We start from the raw sequence: 20,684 nt of genomic DNA on the forward strand, positions 1-20,684 counted from the left end.
TGCGCCGTTATTCGTATAATCGTGACGGTGTTTAACTAGGACAAAAACACACTACACGCACTGCAACAGCGCCGCGGCAGTATAATTATTATAGATGCACAGGTATTAATATAATACCATATTATTACTTTATTAAATTTAAATTATTTAAATGACGGTAACATAACATGTTACATCGCGTTTGGTCGCTGCTCGGGGGTGGCTGTCGGGATTTTCGGGGCGTTGGCCGTGGGTTTCGCGAAACCCACGAAAAGTATAATATGTACTCACGACCTTCAACCACCGATTGCCGGCGGTGGAAAGCGAGATCGCACGCTCGCACCGCGGTCGCCTTATTACTCGTGTCTCGTATAATAACATACGACGTGATAATAATATCGTGTTTCACATGACAAATGCACAATAATATAATATATTGTATTGTATGCCCGTAAACCGGTGGCGTTTGGCCATCGTTAGTGGCGGTGAAAAGAGCACACGGCGCGTACGGATATATAGTTATATACATATATATTATATTATAATAGGTATACGTTATTATTGCGATTATAACAACAGTGTGTGTGTGTGTGTGTGTGTGTATATTATATACTACGGGAGAATCACTGCACTACGGCGTCGCGCAGCGTATATACAACACATTATGAAACGTTTCGTTATTATTATACTACGTATATCCGCGTACCGCGCACGCGACAAATTACGCAAAATATATTATTTTTTTTTTACAATTTTTTTGTCTATCGTGTCTATATTATACAACGACGACGTAAGTCCCGAGGCGGGGCCGGGCGACCTGCTATAACGATAGCGCGATGATGCCCGCCCGTCGAGAATATAATATTTCGAGCGTCGCGCGCGCGTGCTATCCGCGCATAAACCCGCGCGTCGACTGACCGACCGTCGGACGGACGGACCGACCGATCGAGTCGTGTCGTTACACGGTACGGTGATTCGCGCGCAATAATTCGTAACAAACCCGCGTGCGGTATTTTATTCGCAATTATATCGGACCCCCGGCGCGCCGCCGTCGTCGGGGCGCGTGCGCGTCGTCGGCGGCGCCGTGAGAAAACCGTCGTTTCGGCGCGTTGTTATTACACGACGTAACAACAATGACGATGACAGTAATAATAATAATCACATGTAATAACGATACTGTTTTTTTTTTCTCCGCTCGTGTTATATTATAATATAATATTATTATAACGTTCGGCGCGTTCCGAAATTAACGAGCTGAAAAAATAGAAAACCGACGACCAGATGCGCGAACATCGTGTCACAAACTGCAACACGTGCTCCGCAATAACATTATATTTTTTATAATAATATAATATATATTTTTTGCATTGCCGGCGGATAATAATCTCGTGTCGCGATATATATAGTTACGATTTCTTATTATACGATATGAACGAATAAGCGAATGATGATAATAATAATAATAATACGACGGTGTGTATACTGTATAGGTACCTACCTACTGTACTGTTGTATGGTATTATGATGGTGCGCTTGTGAGACGTCGCTGAAACGATGTGTTATTATTGTTGTTACACCGTTGTGTGCGAGCACCGATATTATGGGCATTCGTGTGTATTACGACCAAATGGTGCAAAAATAGTATTATTATGATATGAAATACCGACTAATATGCATATTGTATTAATTGGAGTACCTATGCATAATTTATATAATTTTGATAACCTACCGGCGTGTACTGATGGTTCGTCAAACATTTACCACCTATCTGCTACTGCAGTGTACGCGCGCATGTGCGGTGTGTACGACGGGGATTTTGATGGGGAAGAGGGTCCCTCAATCTCGGGACTGGGCTTGGTTTATTCCTTTGAATATGTAAATATCAAAAAGTTACAATACCTATCAATAGTGATTACCAACAATAAATATTATAAAAGTTTTTACGTGTACCACCTTTAATAAAAATAAATAATCACGCTTAGATAAAGTAAGTAATAGTACCGCTAGTTCGGTTATTTGGTAAGAGGAATATAACAATTTTTTTTTATAATAATTAGTTGTGGTATATATAACTAAATACCCTTGAAATTTTGTTTAAGCCACTTAAGCCCGTATAATATGTCGAGTTATATTACACCACCGCCGAGGTCGGTATTGTTACTGTGTAATAATATTATTATAATTTATAATTATAAGTTGATACATATTTTACTTAACACGCGTGCCACAATCTACAACTATCAGATATAATAAACATGTACAACAAGCATTTATACAGTATACAATATATATATATATATATATACAGTATACAATATATATATATATATATATATAATATATTATGTTTCGTAATGAATTTATACTATTTGTATATTTTAACGGTTAAAACGACAACCAATAATTACTAAGACATTATTGCTTTCATTTGTTTGAAACTTAATATTATAATAAAACCCATAAATTACCACTATACTTTGATAATTGTATAGCGTTAGAATGTTAGATGCAGAATCATTATACGAAAACTCGGTTTTAATATTTAATGAGATAATAAAAATATAGTTTTTGAGCTTATTGCTTTTTTTATTATTATTATTAACGAAACGCAAACTCATAAATATAATAAAATTAAATAGGGTTTTTTTTCAATGATTTTGTTTTTTTATAGTTTTATAGTTTTATCGTTATTTATTTAATATTTATTATAAGTGTTTTAACGACAATAAAGCTATTGCAGGAATACGGATTTATTCATAATCATACAATCTCCAAGCGGTTGAAATAAAACGAATATTAAGGTACGTATTTATAGCTGCTACCGAGTCTATATAGTTATATATTTATTTAGTTTGTATTCTTGGTTAGTTATTCTGCGGCTTCGATAGTACTTAAACTTAATGAAAGCTCGTACGTTCTTTATGATATAATATATATATTAAAGCGAATCGCTATAATTTGTGTTAAACACCTTACACAAGTAAAGGTACGCGCCTATAAATTATATTATAATTTGTATAATTTACAATATTAAAATAACATACGTAGTAGAAGGTACATACCTACTTGAAAAATTTAAATGATTATTATTATGTAGTTATTATTGAATATAGAAATACGAGAACCACAAGAAATTGACAGTTAAAATAATTATTGAAACTATTTATTATTTTAAAAATATACATTTTAAACTTTAATATATGAATTACTTATTAATTTTTTGTTATGATATTTTATTTATATAAGATTAGTTTAACCAAAATTAAATTAATCTATAAACTACGTGGTTATTAGGCGGAGGTATAAATTTTTTATTCCGAATTTACCAATGGAATGTAATAGTTAAAGTATACGGAATGATTTCCAAAGATAGTGTATTTTATATAAGTTATGAAGAAATAAATGGTATATTATAGAAAACTTTGAGGATATTTATGCAAACTATAAAAAAAAAGTCTATGCAATTTTATTAGAATATTGAATATATTATAATTACTATACATACCATAGTAATAGTTGTAAACGCATATTTCCTAACGACATTACGTATACTCAATACTCATTATTTTTCATATTTAAAAAACTGTAATGCCGATTGTCTGAATAACAAAACGATAATTTTGTACTAACTATACTTAACGGATATTAACTTTGGTTAGAATAAATTACAAAAATATTTTAGGAGATAAAGCAATTTGCATTTTGATTAATAAAATAATCTTTAAAATAAAGTTAAATTAATTAACTCTGAATGTAACAGCTTTTATTATAAATACAGGTAATTTCATACATTTTCATTTCACAAAGTTCGTAAGACTAAAGACTTGGAGAATGGAGATATTTAAAACTGTATACATAGATGATTTATTTTCTTATAATATATTAAGTATTTTAATGTACCTACTAATTTAATGATCTATAGCAGATTATTTGTTAATTAAAACGCACGTTAAACATAGCAATTTTTATAATTGCACTGGTAAATTGCCGTATTTCGAATAAACTGTAATATTAATTGTAATTATAAAGGTACGTTACGTATATCATTTATGTACATAAAAATATAAATAAAATGTATAATACGTATAAATGTATTATTATATTGTTATGGAAACGGTCGGCTCAGTAACGCCCCGAGGGCACCGCATCTTGAAGCAATAATAACATTTCAGTACATTACTCCCGTCTCTCGCGTAGTTACCCAACCGTTTGCCATTCGATTATCGTACTTAGATCGTTTATCCGGTGGCATCGGAGTAAAAAGAGATAATAAAGTAAAATATAAATAAAATTACATTAGCGCTTAAAAAACAATGAGAGTATGATGTATATAGTATATACATAAAAAAAAAAACAGTAATAAATAGATATAACGACGACGGAGAAGAATAAGAATAAGAAAGAGGAGACAAGCAGGACGAGGGAAAGAGAGCTGGGCCAGTATAAGAGTATAAAAGGGTCGTAAACAGCCAAGTGTATAAGAGTTGAGACGTTGTTCGGGTTTTATGGTGTGGAAGCATCCGGCGACGCCGAGATCATTAATAACAATTATAAAATGATTAATTGTGCGCCTTTCGGGTGACCGGCTGCGGATGGAAAAGGGGGGGGGGGAGGGGGTGGTTTGGTGTATATACTGTGTATAATGTATGTATATATTATATATATATATGTTTATCAAAACGCTTAATTTCGCGAATTCTACCACTCCTCCCGCACAACCTCCCCACCTCTTAGACCACTCAAGTCAACACCCTTTTGCCATCTCTAACAACGACGTATAATGGTTTCGGCCGAGCGGGCGCCTATTTTGAATAATAATTGGATTACTGTCGCCCGATGTTTCCCAAAAATGCCTTGTCCCGTGTACGTGGGAAACGAGCGCGCGCGCGGGATAGAGGAGAGTAAAAATTGAACACACCGTTTGTTATGGGACTGGAAATATATGCGAAACGACAAGGGGCCCCGCAGACTACAGTAGTCGTATATTCGTATAATAAATTACATATTATACACTTATGTATTTGTGTACAAAATTAATAGAAAACGCGAAACATAATATATATATAGTTTTGAAATTGAAATTATTGTGTTTATCAATTTTATTTTCATGTAATCGTGTATAATATTAATATACCTATAATAATATATAGTGTACAGTGTTTCATGTTGGGCGTGTTATATAGAATATAATTAGGGAAGTGATGATCTATGATAATATTATACGGGGACATAATTACATTCTTACAAAGTATTATGTTTTATTATCGTTATAACGTATAAACAATTATTGTTGTAAGCTCATCACAAATATACGGTAGGTAGTTTAAAAAGAAAAATGTAAAAAGAGAGTGATTAATGAACGGAATATTTTTTTAATTTTCAAGAAAGCTGTAAGTACTTAAAATTGAGTAATTAAAATTAAATATAATTTAAACGTATAAATGGCATTAATACACCTACTGGAAAAAAAACCGATGCTTACGAAATGTTTTTTTAAGTCAAATATTTTTTAAAAGGCATAAGTGTATTGCTATCGTGCTGGTATATTATATTTTAAATTAATAAACATAAGGATTATAAATTATTTTAATGATCTAGATGATATAATATTATGATAAGACAATTATATTTTCTCATTAAACCTCATAACCTCGTTGTATAGATACTTAAAAGTCTAATTTTAATACGTGATAGTTATGCTTATAATATACTTATATTTATTTAATTTTGAATACAAATTGCTATATGTGAAATATAATGGATATAATGATAAATGTAATATGATATGATATTAATTGCATATTTTACTAAGCATATATAGTTTTTATTATATATCTTTTATATATATATATTCAGTTAATAAAAACAATTAATACAAAATCCTAGTTATTTATGAACAATATAATAATGAACAATCACTAAATTGTACACTTTAATTTAAATCAAACGTTGGGAAGGGGCACAATTATGTATAGGTATAAGAAAATTTAATTTCTTCATCGGGGAACGTAAAGGTATACCTAAATATTTACTCGATATTTATTATTTATCCTTAAAACGCTTTTGCATAATATAAAGGTGAGTATTACTGTTTATCTGTTACATATTATACTATTATTATTATAATATTATATAACTATAATTTAAACATGATTAAATATTAACACTCGTGATATTATTATTTAACGTATACCTACGTAATGTCTGATGTTGTATATAACAGTTGTTTTAACGCTAGGATATAATACATTGTAGTTAAAAGATTCTCGTTTGTTTATCCCTACAAAAAATAATATGAATACCGTTTTACACATTTTCTCGACGACGCGGCCATTTCTTCCATATTCCGTCTGCTACTTTTTCTTTTCTAACACTCCATCTTCACCCTATTATCCGTCACTTTTTTTTTACCTTGCTATCGTTATATTACCCTCCTCCTCGCTCAGCACGTATATTATATTTGTTATTTGTACAGCACGTTTCTACGCCATCGGTTTAATGAAGGTATCTTGTCGCTCCTAAATTGTATTCGACATTCGTATAGAATATATTATGTACATATTATGTCCTCGTCGTTTCGCGTTTCCGACTTCCAATGGATGTATAGATGACGTTCAGTATTGGTATAATATTAACTGCAGTCGAAAACCGAATCGGCAGAAAATTCATTACGTTAAGAGTCAACGATGATTTCAAAAGGCTATCGTGAAAGGGCCATTTTCCATTGAAAACCCAAGCGCGCAGAAAACTGTTATAAATGCCAAAGGCCGAGCTTCCGGTGCGGCTATATATATATGTATATATATAATAATATATATACGCATACGTATATTACATATAGATATAACTACGTGTTGTTAAGTTTATTTACCAAACGCATTAATCCTTGTTAAAGCGCGAGAGCCACTCCCGTGCGAATATGTACGCGTATGTATATAACATGGACGGTTACGTCGAATTACATCGATTCGCGTATTATTCAATTTGTCCGGACCCACAAAAGGCCGACCACTACACTATACACTGCCTATATAGTCAACCACCGCCATCGCCGACCGATCGATAGATAATAATATATTATAAATGTGTGTCTACGCGTATCGATACGAAAATTATTTGTGCAACACTGCAGTAACTGTATATACATAATACTCGTCTATAGTATATACCTATTTCCTATAATGTATGCATATAACGCACTAATGTCTAATGCTGCTGTAAATTACATCGCTCACAAAGTCACAAGCATTATTATGTCGCTTCGTCCCGAAGTCGGATTTGAAGAGGTATTTTAATATTTTATCATGACTGGCGTTGATCACGATTTTTTTGAAGACACCTACAATATTTGCAAATGGATAATCGGCTTTTATAATTATTAAAAAAAAACATTGTACTAAACAAATTATAGAATTCTGCAATTAAAATATTTTAAAATCATTGCATTCCACTTAAATGATAAATAAAATTATACTCAATTATATAACGCGGTGTCGTAATTTAGTTTAATATAATTCTATAAGTTTTACGTAATTTATGATTAGGTATGACTAGTACAATATGAGTCGATAGGTTAAAAATAATTTTGATTTCTGATTTGAGGAATTCCCTTCATGATCGCTGCTAAATTTCAATACACAGATAAAAATACCACAATAATAATATGTTTTTGATCCAACTTCTCAATATTCTTGACCTAGACATGTGCCCCGTGTTTTTTATAGTTAAAATAATGATAGTATAAGTGTCCACCGCATCACTCGTTATTTATTCATATAAATGGATGTATGTGGGTCAAATTTACAAAGACAATATTAGCTTTACCAAATTTTTACCATACTTAATAATAATATAAGACATTTATCTATGGTTTTGCATTTTTATTTTTTTGTTAACTTAAAGACAAAAATTAAATTTGAATTAAATTCGTAAAGATTCATTTTTTTTTTATTTTTTTTTATTTGTCTATTAAAAAAATATTGAGTATTGATTAAAAAATAAATATAAACACCATACCACTGATAAATTTCTCTTCTGTGTAGTGCGATAATTTAGTAAATATACTTTAAATACTCTTTAAGTATCATACCATTCATACCTATTCATAAGTTTGTTCCACGCCTAGCCGTTTTTCTTTGTATTCTTATTATTACGCGACAATCATTGTTGGTGCTGATATAGGATCACTTTTAAAATACTTTGTCACTTTAAATTAGCATTTAAAATAAATATTTGATTAAAAAATGTAATTCTTTTCAAAATTTCATTAAAATTGCATATATCAAACCCCTTAAATAGCGATTGTGTGGCGGTTAATGTACCTGATATTATAATGTATTATCTAACTATTTTTGATACCAGCGAGCTATATATTGTTATATAGCATTAAGTTAAAAGTTTCTTAGATGTATTTATCTATTATTAACAGCTTTACCAATGAAAATAAATCGTCGTATATCATACTCAGTTATTACTTATTATTAATATTTGTATAGAAATGTAATAGAATACAATAATAAATAATATACCTACTCGTATTACCTATAAATAGCTGACAGCAGTTGACTAATAAATTATTTTTTTTTACATTATTTCGTTATTGTATGTAACTATGCAAACGATTGAACTCATTTTCATAACCACTACCAGACCATAATATAATAGTGATGAATTTCACCTCATTCGGTTAAAATAATGTTATGAATTATGATATTCTTACTGCCGTCGCATCATTAGTTATTGTTGTTATTGTTTAAAAATAAATAAAAAAAACATTTGTTTAATAATAATATCATAGCCATGTTGGATAAATAACTCTATATACGAGTTATTATACATTTATTGACGTTTCATTATTTATGGACTTGTGGTTCGTTATTATTTATTTCACTCAATATGACATATTGTAATAATATATTATTTTAAGGTATTAAGTAGAGGCACTTGAATTCATATAAGAGTATACCTAACTATAATAATAAAATTATATTTTATTGTTTTTTAGAAAAATATCTATTTTCAGTTTCTAAAAACATTTTTACTTGCTAACAAGCTCTTATTAATAATCCGTTACAGAACCTAAACAATATTTTCATACCATTATCCGTATACATTGTTTTTTATAATGCATAGTTTTTAAAATTTAAATTTCAAGTAATAATTGAAAACGGGGTGCCAACAATAGGCGACTTCCCCTTCTCGTAATTTAAATATTATCTTACATTAAGTATTTCTTATTGTATAACGCGTAGATAAAAATTGTAAATATAATACTTTGTTTTAATAAAAAATAAATAATAATAATAATAATAATAATAAAGTGATAATTTATGAAAAATAAAACATAAACGTATAATATGAGTGAAAATATAATGATTAATGACTATAATCTTGAAAATGAAACCGTATTTTTTGATATTATACTTTGAAAAAGGTTATTAGTAGTAATTGATCATCTATTTATTTAAAAATAATTTTCCGATGTAGTAAAATATATAGTTTTGAATTTAAATATATTTATATTCATACCATTTGTAGGAACTGAAGATATTCGTTAATAATGGTTAGGTTATTACAGAAAAGCCGTATATTTTTTATTAATTACACGGAAATGTATGTAATAGATAATGAAAGAAAGGTAAAAATTTAATATATTATACTTTTAAACGCGAACAATAATAAATGATGATTTCAACTTTTATATACGAGTATAAAAAATAAAAACAAGTTTCACATTATACCTATTATATTTTGTTTTTTGTATAGATGCGATGATGATGATTATAATAAAAGTATATATTATATATATATATATATATATAAATAAAACGTAAGAAAAACACTGCGATCGAGGGCGGGCATAACATTATCCGTCGGAATTTAAAGGCAAAAACCGCGGGAACAACTAGTGGAGAAAAAAAGAAGAAAAAAATAATAATGTGTTGTCGGATGCGTTGACAGGTTACGACGGTTATTATTCAAAGCACACAACATAATATTATTATACCACGCTCGCGTCGAGGGACATGATTCAACACGAAAAGTGTTTTTTACGACAAGGCATAATACTTGCATTATTTCGCGGCCACATATAATGCGATATTGTTATTTGTAACCACAACAATAATATTATGATGGCAATCCATATACGCGCGCGTGAACAAACTATTATAATATTAAATTCGTTATACATATTTTTTTTCTGATAATAACATTACGCGTCCACCGGGCATATTATTATTTTAATACAGGTGAGCTGTACAATGCAAATAAAACCGTGTTATTTTTAAATCGTATTTCACTGTAACCGAATGGAGTTTTATTCATTCGAAACGCCGTTAGAAAAACACACGCAGTCGGACGTTTCGCACAATAAACCTATACCTAAATATTATTATTTTTTCGCATCCGCGCACACACGCGGCTCGCGGAATCAACAATGATAATTATTGTAATAAACGCAACGGCAACGGTTTCCGCAGCAATAGTAGTGGACCGAAAACTGTGAAGATAGTAATTATATTTTAACTAATAAAAAACGGTAATAACATATTATCATACGAAATTATAAAAAACTAGCATTTATTTATATTATGTGTTTATTTTTTTCACGCAGTCATTATAACTATTTACCACGATAATAATAATAATAATAATAATAATAATAATGATAATGATAATAATTGAGGGAACCGTCAACAATTACAAAACGTTATCGTGCGCGGAGAAAAGGTGTGAGAGAAAGAGGTATATATTATTTAGAGAGATGTGTATTTTTATTATTATTATTCCATCAAGTGGGCCTTGGACCGTAATGCGTTTTTTGTAAAATCATTATAATAGATGATTGCCAATTATTGGGATCCAGTTGTAACGAGACGGCATCCGGGCCGTACGTGGGTATAACGACCTCTCTATCAAACACCGAATACCCGAAGACTGACAGTTACGATGATAATAATAATAATAATCGTACGCGCGCACACGGCTATTATGCACGCGTGTATAATAATGTAAATACACATATATAAAATATAATTGTGATTCAGCGTTTTATAATTTCTGGGTTGACTTGTCTCCTCTAGTAATCAGCCCACACACAACAATGGTCCTGGCAATAATGACTGGGATATTTTTATATATATTTATTTTATATTTTTTTTAACTCCGGTCCTTGCACATGTAACTTTTTTTTTCTATCTCACCTTCGGACATAAATGCCTTGGTTTGTCTACATTGAAATTATCTCTGAGATACCTGTTTAATAATACTGTTAACAACAATGTAATATTAAAACCTAATTGTATATTATCTTATCGGGTAATAATATTACTGATTTACACGCTAATTATATAATGTAGACAATTTTTATTATTCAACGTCGATTTATTGCCGTACACGTATATATTTTATTTGGAATCATTTTGCACGGTTATTTTAAAACTATATTAATACGAGTACACTACGATGCTTTAGGTCACACAACCTTATACGCTATGTGATCACTTGTTTTGGGGACGTATTAAAGATAAATACTGCTGCAATATATCTGCACCACGAGTACCATAGTATAGTTAAAAAAAATCACCGGAGTCAATTATAATGGATATACCTACTGGAGTTAATATCGGATGAATATTTTAATGGAGATCAGATATAGTACCTATAGGTATCAAAAATTAAATGTCTAATGGTACTTATTAAAAATTTTAATTAATGTATGGATTATCATTATACACTTAAAATATTATGCAACCATTGCTTATCGGATCAAACTTATTGAATATTATGCCTGTATATAGATGGTATAGTATTATAAATTATCGTTACAATTTTGTTTATTCATGACGTTTGTATAAGATGCATAATTATTAATACACGATATTATCGCGATGCCATTTATAATTGTCTTCTTATAAATTGACATGTTCACGAGTAATTTAGATATGTTCAATTATTTTATTTTTAATCAAGATACATATTCAATTATGTTTAAAATAAAAGTGTACACGTGCATGCGTATGTGTGCAGTTTATGTGTGTATATTTCTATACAGCGAACATAATATTATGTATAGTATATATATATTCCGATTCAGATGTATACTGTGTGTCGTAAACAGTCAATCATTCGATTTCGGGGGCGTGTGATGGGAGAGAACTCGAGGACACTATGTTATTTTCACCGCTACTGGACGGGAGTCCTAGAGAGTGAAAGGGGATGAGGGATGGTGGGATAGAGGGATATTTAAACGGATGAAGAAAGGGGGGAAGTTATTTTCAAATCAACATCGCGGCGGGGCGCCACGGCACGGCTAGTCACAGTGCCCCTAAATGGTGGAAATCTCTGCAAAAACGTCGATAATGAAACCAAACGGACTTGATGACAAAAAAAAAAATTACAAGGGTCAGCCTGACACTTGGGCGTATCATTTTGAAATCCACATAACAGAATATAAATTCAAACACAATATATATATTATACATACGAACGCTATAAAATTTGAATGGAACTTAAATCCCTCTTAACACTGTTACAGAACATTTTATTTGTATAATATAATATAATATGCCATGCACATTATTTAATTTATTATTATGTACCAAATTCACTAATCATAAGTGTCGAAAGAGGAAATGGTATATGTTTTATCCTAATATCCTATACGACCATACCTATTGCTATGCTATGTGTATTTAATGTTTAAAAATCTTGCAAATCCGATGTACCTATCCCACAAAATAATAAGTTAATGATATAATCTTTAAACAGTTCATTGGAATATTATTTTCTAAATTTTACATACTATACTGAATAATTATCTTTTTAATTTTCTACCGTTTAAAGAATACACAAACTTTCAAATATAAAATATTATACAGGAAAGTAGGTATACTAGGTATACCTATAATAAGATAATTATACTTCTTTGAAATGTTATTTATATATGTATATTGTATATATATAAGTTATGTAGGTATTAAGAATTGATGATTATTTAGTAAATCGAATATTTGTAATATGATTAACGGATCAACTCTTTAAAATATATGTATAATGCGTATGTTATTATGTATAATTTTTTAACACGGTAACAATAATACTGTACATCGACCGAAAGAAGATTAACTCAGAGGGATTTTCATATATTTTCAACTTCGAGTTTGATTTTGTATAAATCGTACGTAGTTTTAATTATTTTTTTTAGTATTTGGTAACATTTGTTGTGACTTAGAGTACAAAAAGCATTACATTTTCAAAAAAAAGTATGTATATATTATACTCAGCGTCATCGTTCACTGTGTTTCTTGCAGCTTGCAGATTAAATTATTAAGTGCGCTTTGGCTCATAAAATAAATTAAGGGTAACTCCGACTTACGTCACACAAATCAAAGCACTGACTTAATTAAAACTGTACTACACCACAGTACCCTCAGACGTATCGTTCAAACTACGTTTATGCGGTTTTGATTAATTACACGACCGGATCGTACGAATGCAATGATAATAATATAATAATAATTTACCTTGTACGCACGTCATCGTAATCATAATTCATAATGGCCGCCATACTCTTTTCTCTTTGCGAGTTTGCAAATGAGCTCTGTCATGGGTTTCTTATAAAGTTATAGCTCATTCTTAGAGTCGTCTTTAGCATTTACAAGACGTAAAATTAAATAAATACGTAGACGGTGACAATTTATAGGTATAATGTTATATGAGCGTATAAAACGATTTTATTTGTACAAACACTGTTTCCTATGTTAATGCTCATTTTATTCTTCGTATGATGTGTCCTTTGCATTTTACTTGCATATTATAATAATGTAATATATTATTAATAATATTATAGCTGTGTAGGTATACGGTTGAATGGATGCAACGATAAATGTATTTGGAACCGAACTGTGTGTAGATCATAAATAGAATTCCGTTTCAATGATCGTATTGTATAATATGAGTATATAATATATTAATATACTAGTGCTGCAGCGATGTCTTTTGTGTATTGTGAGACAATCGTCTATGATTTGTTTATTATTATTTTTTTTATATCCATTACTAACATTATGTAAAAAAAAATATGTAGATATTTTTATATTTATGCGACGAGTGCAATCAGTTTTGATGTACCTATACCTAAACCTATTGATTACATGTGCATTACCATTTCATGAACTAATGAAAAAAATACGACGCTAATGCACAATGGGTAAGAATGGTATTTAGGTCACTAGAAATAATTTTTAACTTGCCGAAAGCTTAATTACGATTTAATTAACGAAGATAAAATTATTTATATTTTACTCTTATTATCGTTAATTTAATAAAATAATATAAACATTTTCTGATCAAGTTAAATCCCTAACACTCATTTTAAAATAAAATTGCTTAAATATAATTAAAATAGACAGCAACGATGATTTAGATGAATATAAAATCAAATATTTTTTTATCAATTACATTAAAAATTCAAATTTTATATTGAAATTAGTTAATATTGAAAAACAATATTTTTGATTGGCTAAATATCGCTTTATCCCATTATGTGACATCTCGCTATCGCACTATTAAACAATTTACTTTATTGTATAGGTACACAATAATTCAACAATCATGTTCACTTCTATTCTGTTCTTTAAGTTGCAATAATGAAGTTACAATTCTGATTTTTAATTTTAATAAATTTATTATAATTAAGGGGAAAAACAGGGTCGAACATGCTTAGTGAATAATCCTGTACATTTTTTTCACCTTAGAATTGCGTGTAACTACATATATTATATTTACACGATTTTCGAATGTAAAATAACTTTCTGTAGTTTTTTAATTGGTTGTATGCTGTATAATGTATACCCGTAATACAAGATATGAAAAAAAAATGTTTTGTCGACTTCCGACTGGTCGTAGCAGATTAGCAGGTACCATATATATATATATATATATATCATGCATAAAGTTGCAGCCATTGCAGGGGTGACTTATCCGATAAATTCAATAGTTTTTTCGTTTCAAACTTATATAATTTATATATATATATATTATATATGCATAGTTCAATAGTTCAATAGTTGTATATAATATTATGTATATACAACTACACCACTAGTTATTATACAAAGACCTCCCCTTTTAAAAAACTGCGGACGGTGGTGCGTGTTTGGAGTATAGACTGAAATATCGCAGAGTACAGTAGCGGTAATAGTGGTAATAGTGGTATATAACAGTAATATATAATTGCTAGGTGCACGTTTCTAAATTTACGCGTCGTTCGCCAGTTGTTTCGTGTTTCCCGTCTAATGGTTCGCGCCGCCCGTACGGCCACCGCTGCGTATAGACTCCGCCTCGGCCGCCCTGTACGTTAATTGGCCACTTGTCCAATGGCTGTGCTCCAAAACCATTCCCTCAGTTAAATAAATATTTTCAATTTCCTTCACACCCCGACCGTGCACCGTATATGTATACCATTATATAATTATTATTAAGTGCACACATATACCTAGCTGTATTCAGTATACACCTCAAACGGAAGTATATTCGATGCACTTAACTCGTCGCAATTACATTTCATACATATATATTTATATATATCACCACTTTTTATACGCACATTTTTATTATCATATAATATTATCACGATACCCATAATAATATAGTTATATATTACGATTATTATTTATATAAATATTACATATAACTGGTTTGAGTTAAATCTAAGTCTAAATAATATGTTTTAAAGACTGCAGAAAATAAATATAATAAACCCGAATAATTATGTAGTAATATTTATATATTTGTAACTTAATGTATCTTTTATGATGTAGGTATTATAGAAGAAATCTCGGTTATAGTGGATTTTAAATGGCTATAAGTATACGTACGTATTGTTAACCATAATTAAAACCTATTAAAATTTACAATAATATACAAACTATATATCCTAACATTTTTTTTTTTAAATAGGTATACAAAATGATAATTTTAAGCTCGTATTATTATCTATAGTTAAGGTCTAATAATTTTGTACCACACTACCACAGTACTACTAAAACTGCAGTATTCAGTATTCTATTATTTTGAAAGTACTTAGAAAATACAAGTTTAATGTACCTAATTCTCTTAATCTATTTAGTGGGTGTTTTGGGGTTCCGGTAAGGCCGTAAGAGTAACGTCAGGAATACGTATTGTATACAATACTGCATATAAAACTACAAATAATACAATTAATGAAGTATAATATTTAATCCAATAAGCAAATAAATTAAGTTTGTAGCGAAGAATAAGGCCGTTATGAAAATTGAGCTCATAAATATATCAACTTACATATTTTAGTCATAGAAAGGAGATTAAATTTTACTTTTTATATACATATTATATAATATCGGTGTTATTGGATAATGGATTTATCTTTGTTCATATGAAAAGCCATACAAAATTATCATTATACATATAATATTATACTAGATGTCTGTTTTCTTTAGTATACAGTATATCTATAATAAATCATATAGTTATTTTCGTTGTTAACCGATTGTTTAAACGAAGATTTAGAAATAATTTATTAGTTCGAATTATATAAATATATTATGGTATTTTTATCGATTAAAATTCAATATTTTTTTCAAAAAATAACATAGGTATATATACACTATATAGTGTATACAGTATACATAATATTTCGTAAAATATGCCTACTCGTGCGTAACAACCGTTGATCTAAATAATATTATAAATTGAGTGTAAATATTGTTAGTTACAATTCTATATAAATGCATATTTATAATTGTTTGCATACGGTGTATTGTATATTTATTAAAATAATCAAAGTAAATAAAAATCTTGTGAAATAGGACATTAATATCGATAATAATTTCCCAAACGTAATATAAAACCTTTAGTGTATTATTAATAAGTGCATACAACTTTGAACATATGTATGTATAATAATGTCTATATACAGTAACACAATAACAATATTTAAACTTTTTAAAAACGTAATTCATTATTATGTATGTAATAACATTTAACGTAGGTACTACTTATGTCTTTATATGAACGTAATGTGTATCATCAATTAATTAAACTCTATATTAAATACTTTGGAAAATGTAAATACTATTTTTAGTATATTTATTTTATTATATAGGTTATGATAAATGTATCACTTTTAGACAGATATGTTGATAAAATTATATCTAATAAATAATAACCATAATATTCCTACCTGTATTCGATCTTCGGGCAAGTCTGTTTTTAAGGATAACATTTCTCTTGCATAGACATCCGGGTAATGAGCGTCTTTGAAAGCCTTTTCTAATTCTTCTAATTGGTAACTGGTGAATATTGTCCTATATAAATATTAATAAAAGTTATAAATGTTTTTAATTAATACAGATTAATGTGGGATCTAAATAATGGTAAGCTATTATTTTTAATTTTTAATTGATGAAATACTTTAAATTATTTTTTTAAAGTGTAATGATATCGAATTCCTCATTTATAATTAATCATAGCTTTCTTTTTAAAAGTGTGGGGTTTTTTTATTTAAATGCTTGCCTGTGCCTTCTTTTTTTCTTCTTCTTGTTGGAACCAAATGATGTTGTCATTGCTTCATTACTGTAATCTTTGCCTGATTCTTGATGGTTTAAATGACTTAATCCTGAAAAAAATAATATTATTATTTAAAACAAAATTAAAAATCTTTCACGGTAAATTGAATAATGTTTACGGGGGCATTTTAAATAATATTGGCGAGCTTGTATTTAACAACATATCATATAAATATTGTTTACACCTTAAATGAAAACGTAAATGATTAAATTGTGCACATATTATATTATATAAACAATTGTAAAGATAAATAATGTATTATTATTATGTAATACATACATGTAATAATATTTTCTTGTTATTTAAAATAATTGTTTAACTTATACATATTTAAATTCAATAATAGTGTTTTATTATTATAGAATGTTTACTCATAAAGTCATAAGTAAGTATAGATGCGCTACATCGCTTTATTAAAAGCATAACACTTTTAAATATTCAAAATAAGAAAGTTTTAATATTATTTATGCAAATAAAAGTAAAGTAGAGGTAAAAACGGTCGACAAAAATATTTCATAAACGACAAATTATTTTGTCGTCCAAATAACCCTCTAATTTACATTTGTACAATATATATTTATTGTTACTTGTTTCGCAAAAATAAACAATATTACACAATCTTACACGTACTTTCATACTAATTGGGCACTGTTTTTTCAAGTGCCACTTCATAATATGCGCTTTATTGTTTACTTAAACAAATTATATTTTTGACATCCCATGGCTTACACAATAAACGTCTTGTATATATTTTTTCGTACCTCTACATTTATATACATTATACAATGTATAATGTAAGTAGTACGTAAGAGTAAGATTACATAAAATAATTAAATGAAATTAAATAATTTTATGAAAAAACTCTAAACAATAAAATTAAATACTACATTATAACATTTATAACTTATTTACTTAATTATAAATGAGATTATAATGATAGTCAAAATAATACAAACTATAATATATTATATAAATAATTTGATATTTTTTATTAAACTTAGGTTTTATTAAAACTACCTATATATCAATATATTATTATTTTTTGTTTTTAATCACTATAAAGTTTAAATCAAATTTGAGTTACATACATATAAAATTGTTTACATAGTTTGAGAAATGAAATATTTTCCTAAAAATGTAATGATAATTTTAAATATTCAAATTTATTGTAAAGACGATATCAAATAGTAGTATCTATGGGAAATTATAATTATTGTTCAATAAATTAGAAGTAATCGTTTAACTGAATAAAATTGCACGACTCAAGTAGACTTTTTTAATGAAAAATAGACTTGCGTCTCATATCTTATATTTATGTATACCCATACAGTATGAACAGTGCATATTTTTTTATGTATCGGTATACTATATATGGTGATATTAAACAGGAGTTGTACATTTTGATGGTAAGCTTACGGTATACGGCAAATAAATTAAAATACAGATGTATTAAAATAATCGTAATATTTTACAAATCTATAATCTTGAATATTTATGTTTAAAGACATTAATCGCGTACTGGTACATGGCTAATCGGCTAATCCATAATACACGAGTGGTGAGTAAAAAAGAATTTGAGATCGTCTGCTATACCCATAATCATATGCGTTGAGAAAATAGTTAAAAAGAAAGACAGAGTAAGAGAGACTAACATATAGGCAGATACACCTGTTATATCCCAAGAATCGAATACCATTATCATTATTATAATATAATATTATTATATTAGATATTTAGATAATAATAACATATATGAGTATATGATTAAATTTCTAAGTGAATGTTGTACAGTTAATAGTTATACACTGCTTTCACGCCGATCAAGTATAGGTAGGTACTGATGAATAAGAATAAGGTGTATATATTATAGTGGATGTTTAAAAAATAAATAATAAAAACAACTTTTTCGCTTTTCTTCATTGGGGAACAGCAATAAAAAAAAAAAGTAATAATAATAATAATAATAATAAAAAAATGGTGTATACACGTTCGCGAGCGGGTGTGTGTTTACTGCGTGACACGGTCGCGGTGTGTGTATACATACACATATACGCACACGCACTCGATGGCAAAAAGCTATGGTTCGTTTCTGGTAACCATGGTGACGGCAGTGCGACCTGCTGGTTTTATTATGTCGTACTCGCATTTATAAAGGCCATGGTGGTGTATGTGTGCTCGCGAGTGTGTGTGCGTGCGTGCGTGCGTACGTGTGTTTGTAAAAGGGAGGAGAACGTTTGTCGGATGAGAGACGGAATAACGAGAGAGTGAGAGCCGAGTAATAGCGGGGTGGCAATAGGATTTTGAAAGAGTGAGCGAGAGAGATTGATCGAACCGGGTAAATAGCGGTGGAAGGGGGTGGGGGGTGGCGAGAATAAGAGTCGGGGCACGGGGAAAGATTATATGCGATTGCGTCTTTTCCGTATAAAGGGCGGCGCCGCCGCCGCCGGTTGCCTTGCTAACTTTTGTGTGCAAACTGCCAAACTTACGATTACGGCACCAGAATAGACACCGCAAACGGTGTAAAACGTATACACATATATATATATAAATCTATTATTTGATTTAAGGGACACTAATTGGTGTGCGTCGTCGCTGCTGCCGCAACAGTAAATATATATTCCACCACTGCACCCACGTCGTATATATTATATCCTTCACGGTATACCTTCATATTATATTATGTATGTGTACTCTGCACGGTGCACATATATAGCTGTACAGCGAGTCGTGCGTTCTCTCGGTTCAGCATTTTGTGTATAATACTTATAATGATAATATTACATTATCGAAATATTATAATAATATTATGTGTATTACAGCCTTCAAGCAGTGGCGCAGTTCAACAATCGGTCTAATGAAGATTCCCGAAACTGCCGCGCCGCACCGTGTGCTCCGGCACGTAGCAGTACGACTTTTCCCGTTCATTATGAAATAATGTAATAATATTACATAGCGAGGCACAGTAACCGGTATATACTTCATAACACATATAAATATTATTAATTAGAATAATATTTATAAGTCTATAACAACATATATTTATTGGTTATAAAATCAATATATTATGCTCAAATATAGTTTGTATTTTAGTATTA

General features: G+C 29.4%; 1 protein-coding gene across 4 annotated transcripts in view; it reads right to left on the reverse strand.

The window, feature by feature from the left end:
* The window catches only part of LOC132931711 (motor neuron and pancreas homeobox protein 1-like), an 87,611-nt gene that overhangs the window by 23,789 nt on the left and 43,138 nt on the right, over positions 1–20,684 (reverse strand). For 2 of the 4 annotated variants that reach the window (XM_060997661.1, XM_060997663.1), the window contains 2 exons: positions 17,542–17,638; positions 17,204–17,327 (listed from right to left, as the gene is read on the reverse strand). In XM_060997661.1, coding sequence (XP_060853644.1) covers positions 17,204–17,327; positions 17,542–17,638 — 221 coding nt within the window. Of the gene's footprint in view, positions 1–17,203; positions 17,328–17,535; positions 17,639–20,684 lie in introns of all 4 variants that reach the window. The other 2 variants (XM_060997660.1, XM_060997662.1) reach the window with 1 other exon arrangement.

Source organism: Rhopalosiphum padi, chromosome 1 (assembly GCF_020882245.1).
Source record: "Rhopalosiphum padi isolate XX-2018 chromosome 1, ASM2088224v1, whole genome shotgun sequence".
In the NCBI taxonomy this organism is placed as follows: Eukaryota; Metazoa; Arthropoda; class Insecta; order Hemiptera; family Aphididae; genus Rhopalosiphum; species Rhopalosiphum padi.